Below are 22,053 nucleotides of genomic sequence, written 5' to 3'. Positions count from 1 at the left end.
GTAACCTAGGTGGTGTTATGAGAGTGACCTGATAAAATTAATGGGGTGCTTTTATACAGAAATAATTTTTAAAGGAGTCTGGGCATAATACTCACCTCTCATTCCTTTAATGATACATGTACTCATTTATCTAAAATTAGAAATACTTTCTAATTTCCCAATTCTTGTTACTTAGCATTCAGATGCCATTTAATACTGTTTCTTAACAATATTTAACACTTATTTAGAGATTTTCATCTCCAAAAAGACTTCACAAACTTTAACTAGCCAACCCTCCTGTAGTCTGATTTTATGAACAAGCTAAGGCACAGAAGTGACTGGACCAAGGCTGCCAATGTTAGAACTGGATCAGAGCAAAGAGGCATCTGGTCCTGTACTCAGACAACTGGATTATGACTTTCTCTTAATTCTGATCTCATGTACACAAGGGCTTGTGCTTTTGGTGCTGATGGTCCTTGTTCTGAGACTGGTTCCAATGCTTTTGGAGTCTGTAGATATTCATGGCACACACAGGGTGTGGAATCACCAACGTGGCCTTTTAGTGACCGGTCCTTCAATTCATGCAGATGAACTGAGACAGTTCCAGTGGATTGCAGTTTTCCATGACCTTGGAGGAAGTGAAGACAGCATTTGTTTCTTCATCATTATTATTATTTTACTGGCATTAAAGTAGAATAAGCAATGGCACAGTTACATTATTAGCAATATTAGGTACAACTCAGAATTTTAAAAAAGATAGGACAGATTCTTACCAGAATAATAACTAGTGATGGCAACAACTGGCTGTTTTTAGTGGCATTATGTATATTTTTTCTTTTAATTTAATTCAGTGCATCAATGTCATGTGTAATGATGCAGACAGAAGGTCTCAAGAGCTCATCAGGCATGTTGTGTACGGGCAGTCATGTCACCTTGCTGTATCTCAGTTACCTCATCTGTAAAATGGGGTACTGGAACTTACCCACTTTTATAAAACATTTTGAGATCTGTCGCACCTAAATAAAAGCAGACTGATTTTCAAAGGTTTTGAGTCCCATTAGTTCCCATTGTCTTCATTAAGATTCATGGGTACTCAGGACTTTTGAAAATCAAACCACTTTTATTTAAGTGTCTAAGTCCCCAATTTAGGAAAGCACTTAAGCACATTTTTACCTGTAATTAAATGCTCACATTCCATTGAAGTTAATAGGATTTAAACATATGCTTAAAGCTATACACTTGCTTAAGTGATTTCCTGAGGAGGGATGGACATAAGCATGTGGTTAAGTGAATTGGGGTGTAAATAGGATTTAGGAGCCTAACTTCAGACACTCTAATCTGAACATTTTTGCCACTGGGACTACATAAATCACCTACAGAAGGAGCTAGGTCTAGAACCTTTGAAGTTCATCTCTAAGAACACAGGCCTTTCCCCCTCCTTTAGTAGTAGTAGAGAGTTCCTTCAGTAACAGGTTCTATTTTCAGAGTGGTAGCTGTGTTAGTCTGTATCAGCAAAAAGAATGAGGAGTGTTTGTGGTACCTCAGAGACTAACAAATTTCTGTCTGTAGGACAGTCACATCACTCTCACTAACACACACAAAGTTACCTAGCTACTCATGGGAACAGGACGCTGAGGCAATGTCAGAAGTGCCAGACTTAACTGAATGTCTTCCCAGAAGCCAGCTCACTGTCTATGTGCTTGTGGAAGAAAAGACTAGAGGCTTCCAGCTGATATACTAGAGTAGAATCTCATCTCCCATTTGGCATCAGTGAGCTTTCAGAGTGAAGGGGCCAGCTATAATAGTGGCCAAACAGTCCTCTTTTTGCTTAAAATAGAGATGGTTGTAGCTGCCTTGAGTCCCTGGGCAAAGATGGAATTTGTACCTCCTCATATCCCAGTCATTCCCTGCTCCCTTTCTCTCATAGCCCTACCCACTGAGTCACCTGTGTCATTTTTTCTCCAAGTCATTTGTCTCTGTTTCCTGCCTAGTCATCTGTGACAGGAACCTTTCATTCCCAAACGCATCCCAGAATCTTTCCATTGACTGCAATGGTACCACTGCAACCAGTGCAGCCAGATTCTGGGGCTCACCTGAGACCCAAAGGAGCCTGCTGCTCATGAGTGAACAGGATGCAAGGATCATAGGTGATGAGTTCTATGAGCCCATGGTGCCTGGGCACCAGGAATATTCCAGCAATGTTTGAGGCTGGGTCTCTCCCTTGGCCCTGCCTTCTGCTCCCAGGTGCTCCCCACCACGTGTCCCCTGGGCGATTTATAACGACCTGGACCCTCACCCCGCACTGGCAGTGCAGCAGAACTGAGCGACTTCCTGCCTGCTCACTCCTCATGGCTGCTGGCCCCAACCTGTGGCCCCAGAGTGGGGTGGGTCGGTTCTGTGTCCACATGTGCTGCTCCCACCCCAAGCACCTCTGCGGCTAATAGGAAGCTGCGGCGCAGTGCCTGGGGGTAGCAGCGTGCGAAGGCCCCCCGGCCCACCCTGCCTAGGAGCCCCACGTAAGTGCTGCACCCTCCACCCCTTCCCACACACCCCCTCCCACCCCCAAACTCCTTCCCAGAGCCTGAACCCCCCCCTTCCCACACACCCCTTCCCATCCCCAAAATCCCTCCCAGAGCCTGCACCCCCTCCCTCTGCACCCCCCCATGCCCATACTACCAGAGCCTGCATCACCCCCGCAGCCTACACACACCCTCCCACCCCCAAACTCCATCCCAGAGCCTGCACTCCTCACCCCCTCCTGCACCCCCATCTTTTGCCCCAGCCTGGAGCCTGCACCCAGCACCCAAACTCCGTCCCATAGCCTGCACCTCCTCCCTCCACACCTCCTCCCATCCCCAAACTCCCTCCCAGAGCCTGCACCCCCACCTCAGCCCAGAGTCTGCACCCAAACTCTGTCCCAAAGTCTGCACCCCTTACCCCCTCCTGCACCCCTGCCCCAGCCCAGAGCCTGCACCCAGCACCCAAACTCCATCCCAGAGCCTGCACCTCAGACCCCCTCCCCCACCCAAACTTCCTCCCAGAGCCCAACCTTTCATCCCTTCTGCACCCAAACTCCCTCCCAGAGCATGCACCCTGCACCCCAATCCCCTGCCCCAGCCCAGGGCCTGACCCCAGTCCTCCTCCCCCCACCCAAACTCCCTGCCAGAGCCTTAGACAGGTGTGGGGCGGGCAGAGTTTGGCGCGGACAGGCTCTGGGCATTCTGGGCATCACCAAAATTTCTACAAACCTGCCACCCCTGGGCAAGATAACACATTTCTGGGGACTGGGAGGATACTGGGTGCACAGAAGCTCCACAAACAGTGATGTTCAGAGCTGTCCTTCCTGATGGTATCTGGCTGTGGCTATTCCAGTGGTGACCCAGTGCACCTTTAGACCTGGTGCTATAGACAGCCATTTACGTAGCCTATGCCTAAAGCTGCTGCTGCTGATACTGTAGAAGTGATAGGGAGAATGTGGGGGTTTGGTGCAGTGCGGAGAGGGGAGAAGAGGAAGAGCGAAGGAGGAACTGAAGAGAAGGAACTGCTTTTTTTGCAAGGGAATTGAAAGTTCATTTGCTGGAGATACGTATGTTTAGTTTAGTTTATTGTTAGGAAGGACTGTTTTCACACCCTCATCTTCCATCTCCAATCCCTATTCAACAACTTCTATCATAGCAAGGTATCCTGGCCAAGGAGGGCTGGACATGTCTCCTCTGGAGTACATTGACATAGCTCTTGGCTCAGCTGGAGGGGAATCAGTTGAGAGCCACACAAGGAGTTTGCAGGAACTGAATGCACTAAACTCTGCAGTCCTCACTCCCCTCCAACTCCCTAGGGTTGTCTGCACGACCTCCACGATACATACAATGATATGTTAACTTGCAATATATTATTCAACCCTGAGATATCTCTGTCTATACAGTTTCTGTAGTTGTAGTTTTCTTTTCTAAATGTCTCCTGTTTAAGAATGTCTTTGATTCCATATATCATGATAGCAAGTTGCTTCTTGTAAGAAGCCTTTGCCTTATTTGCTTCAGATCTTGTGTGTGAGTGGCACTGAAAGTCAGCTCGTGTGCCGCCTTCGGCACCCGTGCCATAGGTTGCCTACCCCTGGCCTACACACATATGCAGTGTCTTGTAGACTATTGTAGTTCTCTATATGCCACAGTAAGAGAGCCCATGAAAATTATTTTTATATGTATGTGTGTATATATATATATATATATGTGTGTATATATATATAAATTTCATGGGCTCTCTTACTGTGGCATATAGAGAAATACAAAAGTCTACAAGACACTGCATATGTGTGTAGGCCAGGGGCAGGCAACCTATGGCACGGGTGCCGAAGGCGGCACACGAGCTGACTTTCAGTGCCACTCACATTGCCCGGGTCCTGGCCACTGGTCTGAGGGGCTCTGCATTTTATATTTATAATAGTTTAGTTATATATTATAGATACATAGAAAGAGACCTTCTAAAAATGTTAAAATGTATTACTGGCACACAAAACCTTAAATTAAAGTGAATAAATGAAGATTCAGCACACCACTTCTGAAAGGTTGCCGACCCCTGGTGTAGGCGGTAATTATTGTATTATATGAGAAATAATAAGTGATCATGTAACTAAAAACTATTGTTTGGCATATACAGAGTGGGGGTAAGGTTAAACTTCTGCTTGCAGCTTTAACATTGACATTTCCTGACTTTTGAAAGCTTAATTATTCAGCCTTAATGCTGTTTAAGCTTCCTGTGGAATGGCTTCTGTACATGATTGGATGGTCATGCCATCACCTTATAAGCAGACACTGAAACATTCTGTTCATTCAAGTAACAATCTCTAAAGAGAAGTGAAGTGGTGGGTTAGTGCACAAAGGGAGAGGAGGCTCAAGAATTCAATTGAATGCTGCCCTGAGAAATAAGATAAAAATAACTACTAAGATAAATGTACAACGAAATAGCTTTGCTCTCTGCTGTCGGTTGGATGCAGAGAGCCAGGGCTGTTGCAACCATTTAGGCGACCTAGGCGGTTGCTAGGGCGCTAGGATTTGGGGGGCGGCATTTTCTTTGGCAGTGACCATGGCGGCTGGATCTTTGGCCGCCCCGGTCGCCGCCGGCATTTAGGCAGAGGGAGCTGGGGCAGGGGAGCATGGGGAGGGCCGCCTGCAGCAAGTAAGGGGGGGGCCGCATGCAGGGGAACTCCCCAGCTCAGCTCACCCCTGCCCCCCCTTCTCCCCGAGCATGCCATGGCTGCTTCACTTCTCCCGCCTCCCAGGCTTGCGGTGCCTAAGCTGATTGGCGCCTCAAGCCTGGGAGGTGGGAGAAGTGGAGTGGCGACAGCATGCTTGGGGAGGAGGCAGGGCAGGGGTGAGCTGCTTACTTCTCCCGCCTCCCAGGCTTGCAGCTCCTAAGCTGATTGGTGCCACAAGCCTGGGAGGTGGGAGAAGTGAAGCAGCAATGGCGTGCTCAGGGTAGAGGCAGAGCAGGGGTGAGCTGCGGCGGGGGGGGTGCCTCAAGATGGAGGGTGGGGAGCTGCCGCGGGCGGGTGCCTCAGGATGGAGAGAGAGAGCTGCTGCGGGGGGCGGGTGTGCCTCAGGGCAGGGGCTCGGGGATAGGGGAGGGCGCAAGGTGGAAGTTTCGCCTAGGGAGTGAAATGTCCTTGCACCGGCCCTGCAGAGGGCAGCACGACGTTTGAATGTTACTTTAAAAAGAAGTAAATTTTTTACAATACCCAGCTTTCCCCCGCTCACTATTAGCTGTGAAGTCTAGTCTTTAGACCCTTTCAGAATCTCCACAGATAATTGATTTTTCCAACAGCAGCATCATTAGGATGTGTCATGCAAGAAAGAGCATAGAGTGCCTACTTGTTAAAGCAGGGAATGCAGCATGGACAACCCCAAGCACCTATCAATCATGAGGAAGGCCCAAAAATTGATGAGATTTGCTTACAAATAATGAAGTTTTAAAAATATAATATATTTTGGGTTCATTTTATTTGTCTTGTCATTTCTGAGTCTTTATGGTAATTCCGGTCACATTGTCAAGCTTTTCTCTGCAACCATGAACACTGAGATGCTCATCTAATTGCACACCTGTAGGAGCTGGGACTTTAGCAAGAACACTCGTGATAAAATCACAAGAGTTGGCAGTACTGGGACTGAGAGTTAGGACTTCTGGGTTCTGCTGCTAAATCTGCCGCTGGCTTTCTGGATTTCTTTGTGAGTAAGTCACTTAATCTCTCTGTGCCTCAGTTCTGATGGTTAAAGTAGATTTAAACAGGACAAAGAGCTCTCACTACACCAGCAAAGGAGGAGTGGGTGCAATGGGAGAGCTCTGTTTACTCAAGCCAGGGAGGGCACGGTCCCAGTGGGAGTTGCACTCTCATCCACATGTGAGTAATTTTTCCCATAGAAATAGTCCCATTGAAGTCAGGCATTTGCAGGATTGAGGACAATCCTAGTAATATGGTCCTTTCTACTGAACTGTGTTTGACAGTATTACTGAACGGCAGCTGCAAGCTCTGGCCACCTGCTGCATAAAATAAGATAAATGTAGCAGCAAGTCTTGGTCCTCATTGTCAACTACAATCTCAGGGCCCAATCCTGAAAACACTTGTACATTAGCTTAATTTTACTTCCACAAGTAATTACTACTCCCAGTAATAAAGTTAAACACATACATAAATATTTACAGGATTCAGGGACAGGAAAGGGGTGAGAAAAGGACAGAGAGGTGCCTAACTGTGCACCTTTTAACAATGTCACAAGATTTGAAGCTGGCATGTGAAGTTACTGCTAACCACCACTAGGTGATCTCCATCAGTAACATTTGAAAAGCATAGCATAACCATAACTAGTTATTCTGTTTTTTGCATTTGTTCATCTTAACATAATTTGGATTGTTTCCTTCCTATAATTACATTTGTGGGTGATTTCTTTCTATGAGTTTTGTAACCACCTCTAAGATCTTTCTTCTACAAAAACATCAAGACCAGAACATCTGTTGTCTGTGATCTTGTTAACATTTAAGGTAAAGCTACAAACTTATACAATGCCAACCTATACTCTTAAGAGTCGAAACCAGCCCCTTAATCTGTTCTAAAACATGGAATTATTGGTTATTTTAATTCATTTTATGGGAGCTTCTACCCTTTAATTAATTGAATTGACTCACTGATTATTTATCCCAGTGTTGTTGAACTTGCTTTCTTGGGCAAAATGTGTAAAAATAGATTATGAGGATAGAAAAGACCCAGAACAAAATACACTTATAAGTGGGTCTGAGTCATGGTGAGCCCCATCAAATATTTTTTTGGAAAGCCCCCATTCTGCAATGTGATCTGCATGGGTCTGCATGGATAGAATTGTATGAATAGGCCCTAATTTAAGACAAAATGCAACAAGCACGTGTAACAAACTATCAGAGGGAATAGGGAAAGGAGAACAAGAGTAATAGTGAGAAGAATGTTACATACACTAGTGATGTATACAATTTGATTTTTTCAGATCATATGTTTAAAATAAATATTATATAACATAAATGCAATTAACGTCAGCAATGCCTAGCCTGTTGATGAAGCTTTTTAAAACAAACCTGTGATTAATAGTTTGTGTTGAAGGCAAGCAGGTGGCTTACAAATTTACCAAAGATAAAATGAGACAAGAAGTCAAAACCACACTAGCTAAAGCATGATTGCCATCCAAATAAGGGCAGATAGAAGAAAATGGGTGAGAGACTGAATATATGCACGTTGACTGGTGCAAGTCTTTTAAAGGGATATATTGATAGGAAAGTTCCATTTATAAAGAAAAAAAGATGTTGTTGCAGTTGGTAGCCCCAAATTCCACCCATTTAGTAGAAAGTCCAGTTGAAATTTTAAACTGGTTTCAGTTGGCCAACTAGGTTTTGTAATGATGCAATGGATCTATTAGTCTACTGGATCATGGGGCTACTGATATTTAAATAACTCCAATCTACTGGAATTTCCACTGTGTTGAGGATTTTTCTTATTTGCAAAGTATTCAGACTAAAATTTTTGGTCAGCACCTACCTGTAAGTGCCAGGACACTTTTATTTAGGAACTTTAGCATGGATGTAGATGTTCAGTTCCAAATATACAGGCTTGCATATTTTAGCCATCATTCTTAACATTTTCCCAAATAAACAACCAATAACAAAACCCCCAGGTCCCCAACCTGTAATTTTTAACAGTTTGCACTTATATAGCACATTCCATCTTGTCATCCTAAAGTACTCTATAAATATGAAGATCTATAGCAGCCCTCTAACATATGTATTATCCACATTTGGCAGATGAGTAAACTGAGGCATGGAGACCTAACGTGACTTGCCCAACATCTCACAGCATAAAAGTCCTGGCTACGAGTCCCCTGATGCAACTACTATGCTGTGTATGAAGCCAGAAGCCTAGCTTTCCTGGGCAGTGTGTATACCAAGAGGAGTGTAGAGTTCAGTAAACAATGCCAGTTTCAACTTCCAAAAACTTATTGTTGTAAACCTAGGAAACATATTTTTAAAACAGCTTCTTGTTCTTCTAAGAAAAGAAATTGTTTCCAGACTCTGAATGAATCTTAGAATGAAGTCACACATGAGCAAATGTATATTAATTATTTTTTATTAAAGTATCAAAACATAACCTTGAGAATAGAAAACAAATTGCTTTTAATGCTGTTTTAAAGGTTCTCCCAAATAAAGTAGACATTTACTAAACCCATGCAATGCATTGCTCATGTCTAGCCTTTATAGACATTGCTTTCTTGGGTATATTCAAATTAACTTGAGTACCATAACTTATGAATTATACTTGCACATACACACGTGCATGCGCGCGCACGCACACACACATACACACACTCACAGTGCAAAGCAGCGATGACTGAACAGATAGAAATAAAAACAGAATACCTTCTGACAAAAGTAGTGATACCATATTAACATTTGGCATGCTAGTAAATAACATTTATGTTTAACTCAAGCAGCAAATGCATGACGCCTGCGTCACCAGTAATACAGTTAATAGCAACTGTACAAAATTCCGAAAGAAGAGACACAAATTTTGTGATTATGTCGAACAGTAAATGAAGCCAGTCCCTGTACTAATACCTTATAACAGCATAAGTGACAAACTTTTTTTTTATTTTGCCTTTGCTGGTATTTGATGCACAAAGAACAAAGACAAGGAGTTTGGTATCTGGATTACGCTTAGATCTACTGCTTCTATATTACAGAAGTCAAATGCTAATGAAAATTCATTTGACAAGGTTATTGAAACACGTTCTATGTATTTCTTGTGTCAGACAAACAATGGGCCAAATTTATCCATTGTGTAACTCTGGTTAAGCCAGTGGAATTGCATGAGGGGACTCTGTTCTCCAGCCATGGGATCTGAGAAACTCTCATTGAAGTCATTGGGAGTTCCACATAATCTGCAACGAGAGACTTGGTCCCCAGGACTGAATGTGGCCCAATATGTTGTATTTTATACATTCACCTTTTAGGTACTTGAAGTACATATCTGAAACATGATATAGGACATTACAATATATCCAGATCTTAGGAAAGTGTATTAAGAAGTTCTGTTGCAGAATATAAAAATAAAAAAAGGATCTGGCATGATATCTGTTTTACCCATTTGGGGCTTGAAAAGAAAGAAGCTGATGGTTGAGGTATCTATTGGTTTAGGCTTTAGACTGAAATTGTATTTTTAACACTGCAGCACTGGTGTAAAATATTATGTACTGTAAGCTCCATTTTATGGTTTATTTAATTTAAAATGCATTATTAAGCAATTAGACACCACTGATTGAGATATGAAATCTCTGAACCCAATCCTGCAAGATGATGAACACCTCATGAGAGGCAAGAATCAGGCACTTATACTTTTTAAATAGTGGTGTCCCAGATAGAAGCGTTGAAGTTTAGAAATATATAATATTAGACACCAAAAAGTAAAAATAAAAAACAGTACAACACTTGTGTTTTCAGTTTTGTCTTCTTTGCAATATTTATTATTTTAGCTTCTTAGGAATATTAGTGATAAATAAGGATAATATTTTCTTTTACAGAAAACTGTAATGATAATATTTAATAGGATTAAACAATCTGAGGATTTCACAGAAACATCAGAATTTAAACACTCATAACTCTAGCTCTTTAGTCCAGCAGCTCAACTAATAGTTCAAAACATCTAAGGTTAGATTTTTAAAAAAGTAAAAAATAGTTACTCACTACATCACCAAGTTCTAGGCTATTCTTGGATTCTAAACAGCATTTTGGTTGGCTGCAGTTACCACTCAAATGTGAAAGAAAAATTACTACAATCAGAATTCTTTCTTCTGTATAAATCATCTGGCAATAAGAAATAATCCTCACAGAGTGAGAGACTTCAAACCATTGCTCACATGAGTAAGAGCTACCCATGGGACTACTTGTGTGAACAGGATTACTAATTTGAGTAAAGGTGTGCAGAATCAGCCCCTCTGTGATCTAATGTAGTAAGTCTTTTCCATTTCTATTTTCTGTGATTCACAAACTTGGGGTTCAATCCTGCAATCCTTACTCAAGCGAAAGTCTTATTGAAGTCCCTTCCTGGTTAGTTCCTTCTTCCCAAAAAGTGCAATTCACCCATGTGCAGAGGGCCAGCATAAGGTGGATGCATTATTTAAATAACATTTATAGCATCAAAATAGGGCTTACATGATGTGTAGCCCTTGCACCTGCCCTCTGCATGGTGTGATTTTCACCCAGAATGAATGATAAATGGGAGTTTTGCCTGAATAAAGATTGTATGCTCAGAACCCAAGACATTAGGGAATCATTAGAATTTTCAAGTCTATTTTTACTGTGTAATTTTGTTTCCATAAAGTTCTTTGAAATATCACACATATGGGATATTATACTTTGGGTGCGCAAAGGCCAAGGTGCTTTCCTATTTTTCATGGCAAAATTGCAATTCCTGAAGAACAGTGAGTGAGGTTCCAGTTCAGTAAATGCAAACTTTGTTACATGGATATTTGGCAAGAAACAGACACTTGTCACATCTATCAGATTTCTCAGAATCTGCCGCTGAGTCATAAAACCCCCCACACAAGTACTGTGAAAAAAAAAAAAAAGGACAATGCTTAGTTTGAAATGAAAGTCTTTGTAGCATTAAGTTAGACTACAGTATGTCCCATCACATAGCAACACATTCTGCCAGAAAGCATCATTCTGGAAACTGCAAAACTTTAAAAACACTCTCAGTGTGCTTTCCCTACCAGCAACAAGGAAAGATAGTGTCCATCCAGCATGGCTGTCAGCACGGTGTGCATCATCGGAAGTCATAGTGTTCTAACACAAACATCATGAGTGCAGGCACTGTACACTACAGAGACCTAAAACTTCCGGAGCTGTTGTCTGTAGCTTCTAGGAACAGCAAGTATGACTAGTACTAAAACCTAGAGTTGAGGCAGAGGACTCTTCGACTTGATCAAGACCAAATCTTTGGAGAGGAAGAATCACAGCTAAGCCAACATGATCCTTCCTGCTTAAAGCAATCTCCCCTGCCTAATGGTTCTAGACTACTAGGATCCTACAGATACACATTGAGTCAAATCCTCCATGGTTTCTGTTTTTTTGGTGTAAAGATGCACTATGAGAACTCTTGGTTTGCCTTAACCCTGCAATGTTCCTTCTTTGATCTGTTGAATAAAGAGGTTTCTTTCGTCCTCGGGTGTTCTCCCATTCTGTGCTCGAACTATGCAAGTGGGCCTGTGGAGATTGAGCATGTATATCAAGTGTTGCTTCTCATTCTTTAGCTCTTCAATCTGGGCCTTTAGTTCTGCGTTGATAGTTTCCAGCTTTTCTGATTCCTAGCCAAAGAGCACAGACATAAGTATTACAGTGAGTATTTTACATAGTTAACCCTAATGGTATTGTGATGGTTGCCACCCTTTACAGGTAGCAAAGCATGATGGCTGGGTCAGAAAGAAATTACCTGCTTCTTAATTAATCATAACTATGCACCTGTACCTCACCAGTATATAATAGTATAGAGAACAGATTCAGACAATGGCCCTCTTTGCCCTTTAAATAAATATGACAATGGTCACAAAACCAAATTCAATAGAGCCACCTGCCAAACATTGCATTGGCCAAAAGGAAGCTTATTTGCCACCACCACCACAAAAAAAAAAAAAAAGAAAAAAAAAAAGCCATTATGAACTCACTTGGCCAGTCCAACGGCCAAGTAGAAGTTCCAGCGAGCTGCACCCCAGGATCTGAATCCTTGATTCTAGCCTGGTTCCTTGTTCCCAGGCCAGCAGGGACTTAAGAGCTTGTGGAGGCAGTCCGTTCATTTTGGGGTAGGATGATAAGAAGCAGCAGCACCCTGCTTTTCTTTGATAAGCCCCTCTGACCAACACAAGGAGTGATGTTAATGGGCTCCCTGCACTTTTCTGAAGAGACACTCACTGATATGGGGCTTTTGAGAGACTGCTTAGTACTCTTAATGCACTAAATACTAAACGCTACTAATCACAAACTTGCTAATGGAGACAGACATTAGCACAGTAAGGGTTACTTTGCACCTATTCTTGTGTCCTCTGTGCTACCCTGTCTATAGGGCTCTTGTCTATAGGACTCTTATGACATCTGTTTTGCAGTGGCATAAGCTTACGGTATCAATAAGTAATAGTAATAGTACATAAGCTTGTGATGTGTAAAAGTTACTTCTCTGAAAAGTTCCATCAGCAGTGTTAATTATAAACCAAATGAGATGCAGCTTTAATTTGTTAAGCTACTACATCAGTGATCATTTCTAACTGGAGAGCCATTTCATAGAGAAATCAAGTTTTGGTGCATGGAGTAAGCATATCTTATTAGAATCTATAAAGTACATGATATGAAATGTAATTTTAATTCCTCATGTATGTTCCATTTACATTTTCAGATTAGTATTATCCACATAAATAACACTATCACTCATTAAAACTGAAACAATGTTTTCTTCTCCTTCTTCAGTTATTTTTCATATATCTTTCATTGTTAACCAAATTTGATCTAAAGGCATTTGGGTAAAATTCACCCCAGTGTCCTAGGATTTTGCATAGGCCTTGTGCCAGCCTTCTGCACAAAGATGAATTTCACCCATTGGTGAATTCAGCTTTCCACTACTCAAGTGAGGTGGCTAAATATCTCAATTTTACAGTTGGGGAAAAGAGGGTAACTGACTTGTCCAAGATCACACAGGAAGTCTGTAGCAGAGACAGGAACAGAGTCCACATCTCCTGACTTCCAGTCCTGACCTTTAGCCCGAAGACATTGTCCTAATTGCTCAAATAATAGAAAGTGGAAATGGGCTGAGAACAGTCAAAGTCAGTAACTTACTTTCTGCAAACATTCTGTTTTCTCCTTCTTTTTGTTTCGGCATTTTGCAGCTGCAATTTTGTTCCTTTCCCTTCTTCTCTTTTTCCTTTCATCTTCTTGGGGTGAAAACTAGCAAGATTCAAGATGCACATACTCAGCATGATGCAGTAGATGCAGAATAGTCATGTTGATAATTGCTGACTTTTATAAATGGTAGCACTAAAGGTTAGCACCAATAGGTGTGTTACCAACACAGAGCATCAGACACTCTAGAGGTATGCTTCTGATCTCATAACAGTGTAAATCAGGAGTAACACCTCTGAGGTCATCAATGTAAACCTGGCATAACAGATAAGAATGAGGCCCTTTATGTGTCACATTCTGAAGAGTTATTTAAGCCAACATTTTTAAATTAAAATATATTCAGATTTTATTCTACTGACTAATGTTTAACTCCCTGAAGTGAGGAGGAGCTTTGTCTGAGTAATAATGATGTGCAGAATCAGGCCCCTAGTCTGGTGGTTGGATTGCAGAGTACTATGCCAGTGTCTAAGATCTACTAGCTGTACTCAACCCAGCTGTCTTTACAGACTGAATACCCTCTGATGCCAATACGAGTTTGGAGTGGGGATCAATAGTTGTGTATGGAATTCACAAAAAGTTCCGCTCTTTGCACTCAATTCTGCTTTCAGTTACTCCAGTGTAAATCCAAAGTAACTTTGATCTATGGACCAGATTCTCATCTCACTTGGATTTTACACTAGTCTAACTCCATAGATTTCAGTGGAGTTACTCAGACTTATACAATATGCATGAGTTCACAATCTGCTTCTCCTCCCCCTGAGGCTAGGAATGGCACAGCTGATTTCTTCAGAAGAGGGTGCTATTATACAGCTTAGCACTTTCCTTTTGGCTACCTGGTAGGTTCACAACCAGAAAACTGGTTTACAACCAATTCATGGTAGGATGACCAGAGAAGGACAGTTCTGATTTGTGGGTCTTTTTCTTATATAGGCTCCTATTACCCCCCGACCCCCGTCCTGATTTTTCAGACTGGTTACCCTATTGATGGCTATTGGCCAAACTTAAGCTATGTCTTCACTGCAATAAAAGGTGTCTTTTTATATTGAGATAGCTGATTTGAGATAGTGACCTTGATATAAAATCCTAGTGGTTGATTTTACTTCCCCGTAGCGAGTTGAGGAAAGTCAACCCTTTACCTCCCACCTGCAGATGACCTCAACTAACTACATCAAGGTTAAATTGCAGTGATTTGCTCCAGGCCCTACAGCAAGTCAGTAGTGAAGCCAGATACAGAGTACCCTCTAGAGATACTCCTTTCCACTAATAAAGGAATTTATTACTTGTGTCAGGCTAAAAATAAACTGGCCCTAACTGAAATGAAAGGTGAAATACTGTTTCACAGTAGCATCTAAAGAAAACAGAAATAAAGAAACACTAGAGCACTGAACACATTGACAGATTAAGTCCCCTGAGGACTGCCTGTCTTTGAGATTATATCATTCTTGGTCTTTGGGATATTTTGTGATACATTAAATGACAACACTGATCAATCAAATGGAAATATTATCGAAGGAATGATACCTCTGCTTTCAGAACAGACATTTCGACAGGTCTTTCCAACACTGTCACTGTATCCAATGTGGAAGACATCCTGTGGGATAGGCACTTATTTTGGATTGCAAATCTCAATTCCTCCTTCACCAGTGGGGTTAGATTTGTGAAATCCTCAAACCCCAATGACGCTGTAGGAGACAAACAGGGAACAATTGCGGAGGCGCTGACTTCTGATGCAGATACCTGGCCTGGGTTTTGGAGCATCATTTTGCTGAAAAGGAATAAAATAAAAACATTGAATAGTCTTTCAATAATCTTAACAAGCCAAACAGATCTGACAGAAGAGAGCTGCATTTTCATAACTATGAACCAATCCCTGTATATTTTTTGCATAGGTTGAGATGACATTCTTACACTATTTATGTATGTGCACATATATGTATACACACACATTTGTAGATTTATTTTAGAGTCTCATGGAAAGGTGTGTGAGTTGACACTGTAGCTCATAATGGTTGCAAGAGAATGGTTACTGTCTACTTTATAAGGACTGATCATGTATTCCTTGAGCAATCCAAACTTCCATTGAAATCAAGCAATGCAAGCTCAGATCCTAAATGAATGCCTCTATATTTAGTCAATTTTTAAATGAATGTATGTTTTTTAGATTCTATCTTATGCAAGTCCATGGCATTGTGAATCCTTCAAGCATGGCAGGGTGTGTGAGGATAGTATTGGAGTGGGAGGGAGGAAAGAAGAAGGACCCGTAGAAGGAAAAAATGGCAATTGAAGAGGTTTTAAATTTGGAAATTGTAAAAAGACACAAAATAAATGATTCTGTCATACTAAGAGCTATACCTCTATATTCGAGCTTGGAAGGAATGGGCCAGATCCTGGCCTCAGTTACACCTGTGTAAGTCCAAAGTAACTCCCCTGGATGCCTAGATTTACATGGGTGTGACTGAGCAAGATTAGAATCTGGCCCAAAATTGTTCAAATCAAAAGATAAATTCCTGCAAAGCAGTTTGTAATCAAAGTTGGCTCAAGCGTAAAGAGCTATATATGCTCGGAGGTATCAAGCCAGAGGTAGAATTGGAGGAACGGAATAATGCAAAATTTGAAGTATATTTTATTCTTTTGCTCTTGTGAAATCTGAAAGTGCCCTTGCACACTCTTAAAATTAAGGTATTTTAAATGATTAAACATTTATGGCCAGATCCTCCACCACTGTAACTTGATGTAGCTGTATTAAGTTCAATGGAACTGTGCCAGTTGACACCAGTGGAGGATCTGACCCCTATTTTGAAAAAATTGGATAAAATTCAGCTTATTTTACCATATTTGCTTTTTCTACTTCCTTGTGGGATGCAGTCAACTGTATATCTTGTAGTAATGGGATTACTGCAGTATTACCTGTTCTTGATTCATATGGTAATTATAGTAAAATCAGTTGCAATTAACTCCCTAGCAGCTAAGTAGACAACTGCCTCAGGGCCATCTGCGTACATAAAGGAAAGTTCTGTGTAGTTAGCCTAGATCTGTGCACTCACCTTTATGTCAGTGCTTTAACTTAGCAGCTTTGGGTGGTGGTGAAGATTATGTACTCTAACAAAAGGCCAGATTCTTCTCTCAGTTATCCAGAAATTTACTCTAGATTTACACTGGGGTAACTGAGAGCAGAATCTGGGCCAGAGCTAAATATTTGTAAAGGGTAAATACAAAAATCTAAAGTTAGTGAACTACCGATACATAGAATTCCCTTGCCCTGGTCACCAAATCCCAGGTTTGGAGGCTTTCCAAGCACTTTCTCATTTTCAATAAAAATAGAAGTACTGAGGAGTTCCCAAAGCCTCCACATGAAATCCTGGCCATACTGAGGTCAATGGAAAATTCCCACTGATTTCAGTGAGTTCAGGATTTCACCGTCAGTTATTAAAGAAGGGAAAATTTCCTGGAACTATTTGTTATTCCAACAGACCGTGGGAAATTTATGTAAAATTTATTCACTTCAGGAAGCCCCTGCTCATAAGTCATCTTAAATATTGATACTCATTAATCCTATAATCTCAGAGCGCTAGAGGATACTTATCTCCAAGAAGTTGGAGACATCCCTCTGATTTCCAGCTGACAAACCAACAACAGCATTTAGCATTGCACCAACACATTCAAATAGGTTCTTTCTATTTCCCAATGGGATTGAACCCATCATTGTATGTGGACAGAGGAAGCCTTAGCTATGTGCATTAGCTGTCACTGTTGTTTTAGCTCATGGCGATGGCTTAATTCTATATGGGTAATTTTGTTTAATTCACTCCAATCAGAGATCTAAATTAACAAAGCCACTTCTCCAGCCCACCCCAAGTAATATATGGAGATATACCTATCTCATAGAACTGGAAGGGAACCTTAAAAGGTCATCAAGTGCAATCCCCTGCCTTCATGATCAGGAACAAGTACTATCCCTCACAGTTTTTTTGCCCCAGATCCCTAAATGGCCCCCTCAAGCATTGAAGTCACAACTCTGGGTTTAGTAGGCCAATACTCAAACCACTGAGCTATCCCTAAATTTTCAATAGTGGTGGTAGGTTTGGTTTGGTTTGTTTTTTAAATATGTGGATAAACTTTTAATTAAAATCAATATTACCACCAAAAGAAACCAAGAATGTTCAGAGCTTTCAGGGAAAATATCATGAGAAATATTCAAGTATCAGAGGGGTAGCCGTGTTAGTCTGGATCTGTAAAAGCAGCAAAGAATCCTGTGGCACCTTATAGACTAACAGACGTTTTGGAGCATGAGCTTTCGTGGGTGAATACATGCATCTGAGGAAGTGGGTATTCACCCACGAAAGCTCATGCTCCAAAACGTCTGTTAGTCTATAAGGTGCCACATGAGAAATATTGTCTATGCTGGATTTCCATTAGTAATTTAAGGAGTTATTTTCAAATATCCACTAGCACCAACAAAACTCTGCTAAAATCCCTTTTATAATCCTATTTGCTTTTACTGGTGTCTCCTTGATGTAAGAGTGACGGGGGAGTGTTCTCTATGGGCACCCTTGACTTTGGAACTTGCGGCTCCCTTTGGTCTGAAATAGTCCGAGTCTGCTGACCTTCAAAACATGCTGGAAGGCATCTCTACTTACTCAGGCTTTAGGAAAGAGAAGGGCTTGAAGGGGCTGAGGTTTGTGGGTGGGTAGGTTTGTAGGAGTACTGTTCTGGGTCACTTTTCCTTTGGTGGGGTTTGCTGCTAGTTTCCGCTTGGTTTTTCTAACCAGTTTTGTAAACTGTTTGGGACAAGGACTGTCTTTTTGTTCTGCATTTGTACAGCGCCTGGCACAGTGGGGTCCTGCTCTAAGCCTGGGGCTCCAGACAGGATGATAATACAAATAATAATAAATCAGAACTATATCAGAGGTACGGAGAGTGCTAGATAGGTAGATACCTTTTGTATACTTGATAAAATCAACATAAAATTGTAATGTTGGTATTTTCCTCTGTTCAAAAACATTTTTTCTTCAAGATGTAACATACAACTTCCTATATTACAATAGCATAAGCAAGAGTTAAACATTTGTTTTGCATCCCTTTTCCCCAGTCATCTGTCTGTAAATTATCTTAGGTTGCAAGTTATTTGGGGGCAAGGACCTGGTTTACTCTGTAAAGCATCTAACACACTTTGGCTTGCTCTATAATTAGCCCAAGAAAACAACCACATCTAGACCTTTCTGTTTAACTACAAGTCCATACAACTGCATGAATCCCAATCTGGTGAGGCGCTGAACACCTCCATCTCCCATTGAAGTCATTGGGAGTTGGAGGTGCTGAACACCCCACAGCATAGCACCACAGATTCTCAATTCATCCCTGGCGCAAGTGCAAGCTACTCCATCAGAAGCTTATGATCAAGAAAAAACAGGACGTTTCCTGATTAAGATCCCATTCCACAGTTTGTGTAATGATTTTTCCCTGCCACTTTTAGTTTTCACCTCTCACATTCTGACATTTTGTGTGTTCAGGGCACATTCTCTATTCCAGAGTCCAAACTCAGCCTTTATGTTATTTAAACTGTCCTTCAGTTTAATGCTAATATTAAAAGTGAACACTTCAGGTCACCCTCACTCCTAGCTTTCCTTTAGCTTAACTGCAGATGAATGATTTAATTGTATTTCCTTAGCTGAGTTCATTTTTCTCTGCTGCTGACGTGAAAAACCCCGTGAACTATCCAGGTGAATCTGAAACTGCATTAAGAGTAATTATAGTTCACCACCTCTGCGCACTCAAATTGACCTTTAGGATTCTGATATCCCAGATCGTATCTGCCTCCTTATCTGCTGGACTTCTCTGCTGTTGTTGCTACCAAGAAAATCGATTTCACACAGGAAACTCGTTCTGTGTAACAGTTTTTCTGTTGCGTCGTCACTCAACCCTGCTCAGTTAGGCAACAGGTCAGCAACTGATCTTGTTCATGTCAGTCATCAGTAGATGGGGGAAATGATTTATCTCCCAGCGACTTTCCCCACTATTTAATTATTCACCGCCTGCAGGATGATGTTACTTCTCGTCTGTGTGTGTACGCTAATCAAGTACTCAAAAGCGGTCAAGATTTCCCCAAATCATAGAGGAAAATAGCTCCATTTGGGACCTTACAACACTTATGTGTAGCCCCGGGCTCAACAGACACAGCCATTGCTGTGTGACCCGCACTAACTGAAGTCTGCGGGTGCCTTGAGCTCTTGGTTACTAACTTTCTTCTCCAAAGGGGTGCACCGCAGGCAGCGCATCTCGGGCAGCAGCTTGCGAGCACCCGGCGCCCCGCAGCCCAGCAGAGCTGCGCTCCTGCCGCCGAGCCGTGCGCCGCCCCGTGGGCTCCAGCGCTACCCCCAGCCCAAGAGAAACGACTGAATCCGGCAGCGAAGCGAGCCTGGCCGCTCAGCCGGGAGAACTCCCGTCTCTCGGGCGAAGGCCGGATGCGCAGGGTCCCCCCGGCCCCGGTGAGAGCGCCCGGCTCCCGGCGGCTCAGGCGCGCGGCTGAGCGCCCCGGGTTCAGGCGAAGCGGCGGTGAGGAGCCGCGATCGCACTGTCCAAGCGGGCTGCTGAGCCGCGCCAAGCTGGGGGATGCCCGGGGCGCGGGGCAGAGACTCCGAAGCAGGAGAAATGGGGGCGGGGGGGGCTTCTTGCGCGCGGCCCCAGCAGGAGTCAAACACTTCGCTCTTCCGAGCGCACTTTTGCTTTCAGTTGCGGTTCGCGAGGTGCCCAGCCCAGCCCAAGCGCAGGGTCCCCCCGGAGCTCGCCACCGCCAAGTCCGAGCGCGCCCCGGCGAGCCGAGCCCCGGTCCCCCGCCCTGCCCCTTTCCGAACTCACTCACCTTTCCCCCGCCGCCTCTCACGCTGCCGTGCGGCGGCTGGGACCAGCGGAGCGGGACGGAGCAGACGCGAGCACGGGCGAGGCAGCGCCGGGGAGCAGCAGGACTACCCGGTCCGTCCGCCTGGCTGGAGGGGCTCCCTGCCGGGCAGTTCCGAGTTTGCCGCTCGGAGAGCGGCGGCTGCTTCTCGGTGTGTGTCTGAATCTCTGGCTCTGCGAGAGGTTGCATCACCCTCCTTATATAGCCGAGTGGGCAGCGCTGGTATTTACTCTGGCTGCCAGTCCCGGGCTGATGTCATGCTATTAATAGCCTCGCCAAGAGAGCAGGGGAAGGGGGAGCACAGCTAGCGCTGGGCGGTGATGCAAGGTCCCCCCCATCCCGACCAGGAGGAGGAGCAAGGGAGCTGGCTCGCATGCACGCTCGCTCCATAACAGGACTGCAGCCGCCTGGGCTAGCAGCCAGATGTGAACTCCTGCAGCTGCGTGTCATCCTCATGAGCCAATGGTGCCCAAGCCAGCTGCATGACTCCAGATCGCTGGCATCCTGCTGCAACGGGGATGGGCAATGACTGAGCGGGGGGCGGCGGTGGAATTAGGGGGCAGAACTGGTCCGCTGAAGGGACCTTTTAGGAAAGGCTTTGTCATTTTCTGTAGCTGTTTAAACGGCTTGAAAATCCCCCTCCCCCCATTAGATCAGCGTGTGTGTGTTTGTGTAGGGGGCGAATGTGTAATTGTGCAACAGGCATCTGTGCCGGTGTGGCGACCCCAGCACCGTGTGTGCGATATTGTGTTTCGGTGTGTATACGGGTGTGTACGCGCGTCAGCCTTCCCGGGCTGCCCCTGCGCAAGGGGAGCAGCGTGCGGCTCGCGCGTTGACACAGAAATACTACAATCCGCACCGATCTGGGGCTCCAACGCCTGCTCTGAAGAGTTCGAGATTTAGCGAACGGGATGAGAGGCGGGGACGGGTCCGTAGCTTGTGGGAAAGGGGCATTGCTCACGGCGAACCGAATTCACTTTGGAAAGTAGCCTCCCCTCAGACAACTGTCCGATCCACGGATGAAGATTGAGAAGATTTCTAGAGAAAACTCACTTCCCCATTCCCTTTCCCCCATACGGCGCAGATGTGCTTCCTGAGATGTTTTCGGCGTGTTCTGCTGTTTGTAATTCCGTACCTTCATAAGCTTTTACTGGGAATCGGGTGCGTGGGCGAGTGGGGCTTTTTAGTAGTAAAAGCAAAGCCCGTTTTACCATAATTTATGAAGGATTATGTAGTTTTAAAAAGAAGTGAAAATGTGATCATGTGTCACGGAGATGTAGTTCCCCCAATTTCAGATGCCATCTAAACGTTCAGAGTACAAATTGAGTGGGCTGACTCTAATTTTTACCCGTAAAGATTAAAGTTCCCTTTGCTGACACATCAGGGAGCTAAAAACATATCTTTCCTTAAACAAAGCAACTAACAATATCCTTCTGGCTTCGGGGAGGAGGACTTAGGGGGAGGAGAATGTTTTCCTTTTTTTCATCCTAGTTTCTTAAACAAGAAGAATTAAATTCTAACAGCCACAACACAAAGCTGGGATACAGATTGTTCAATGTGCTTCAGTATTCACAAATATACACATACAGATATACACAACATAATATAATACTTACATAAAACATACAAAAAACAGCATGAACACAACTTTCTCCTGCAAACTCAGGCACTCAAGCCATGTTAACGCAGCCACTTTGCGTACTGAGTGTGTACGTGCATATTACGATACA

General features: G+C 43.3%; 1 protein-coding gene across 1 annotated transcript; it reads right to left on the bottom strand.

The window, feature by feature from the left end:
• Positions 1-8,596: 8,596 nt before the first annotated feature.
• Positions 8,597-20,413, bottom strand: ATF3 (activating transcription factor 3). Its single transcript, XM_050948675.1, has 4 exons — positions 20,288-20,413; positions 14,950-15,193; positions 13,366-13,473; positions 8,597-11,849 (listed from the first exon to the last, which is right to left on the bottom strand). Exons 2-4 carry the CDS (start codon positions 15,187-15,189, stop codon positions 11,652-11,654), a joined length of 546 nt encoding a protein of 181 aa, XP_050804632.1. The 5' UTR covers positions 15,190-15,193; positions 20,288-20,413; the 3' UTR covers positions 8,597-11,651.
• Positions 20,414-22,053: the final 1,640 nt, after the last annotated feature.

This window comes from Gopherus flavomarginatus, chromosome 4 (genome assembly GCF_025201925.1).
Source record: "Gopherus flavomarginatus isolate rGopFla2 chromosome 4, rGopFla2.mat.asm, whole genome shotgun sequence".
Classification (NCBI taxonomy): Eukaryota; Metazoa; Chordata; order Testudines; family Testudinidae; genus Gopherus; species Gopherus flavomarginatus.
The sequence above is the reverse complement of the archived record's forward strand: the minus strand, read 5'-3'. Positions and strand labels throughout refer to the sequence as shown.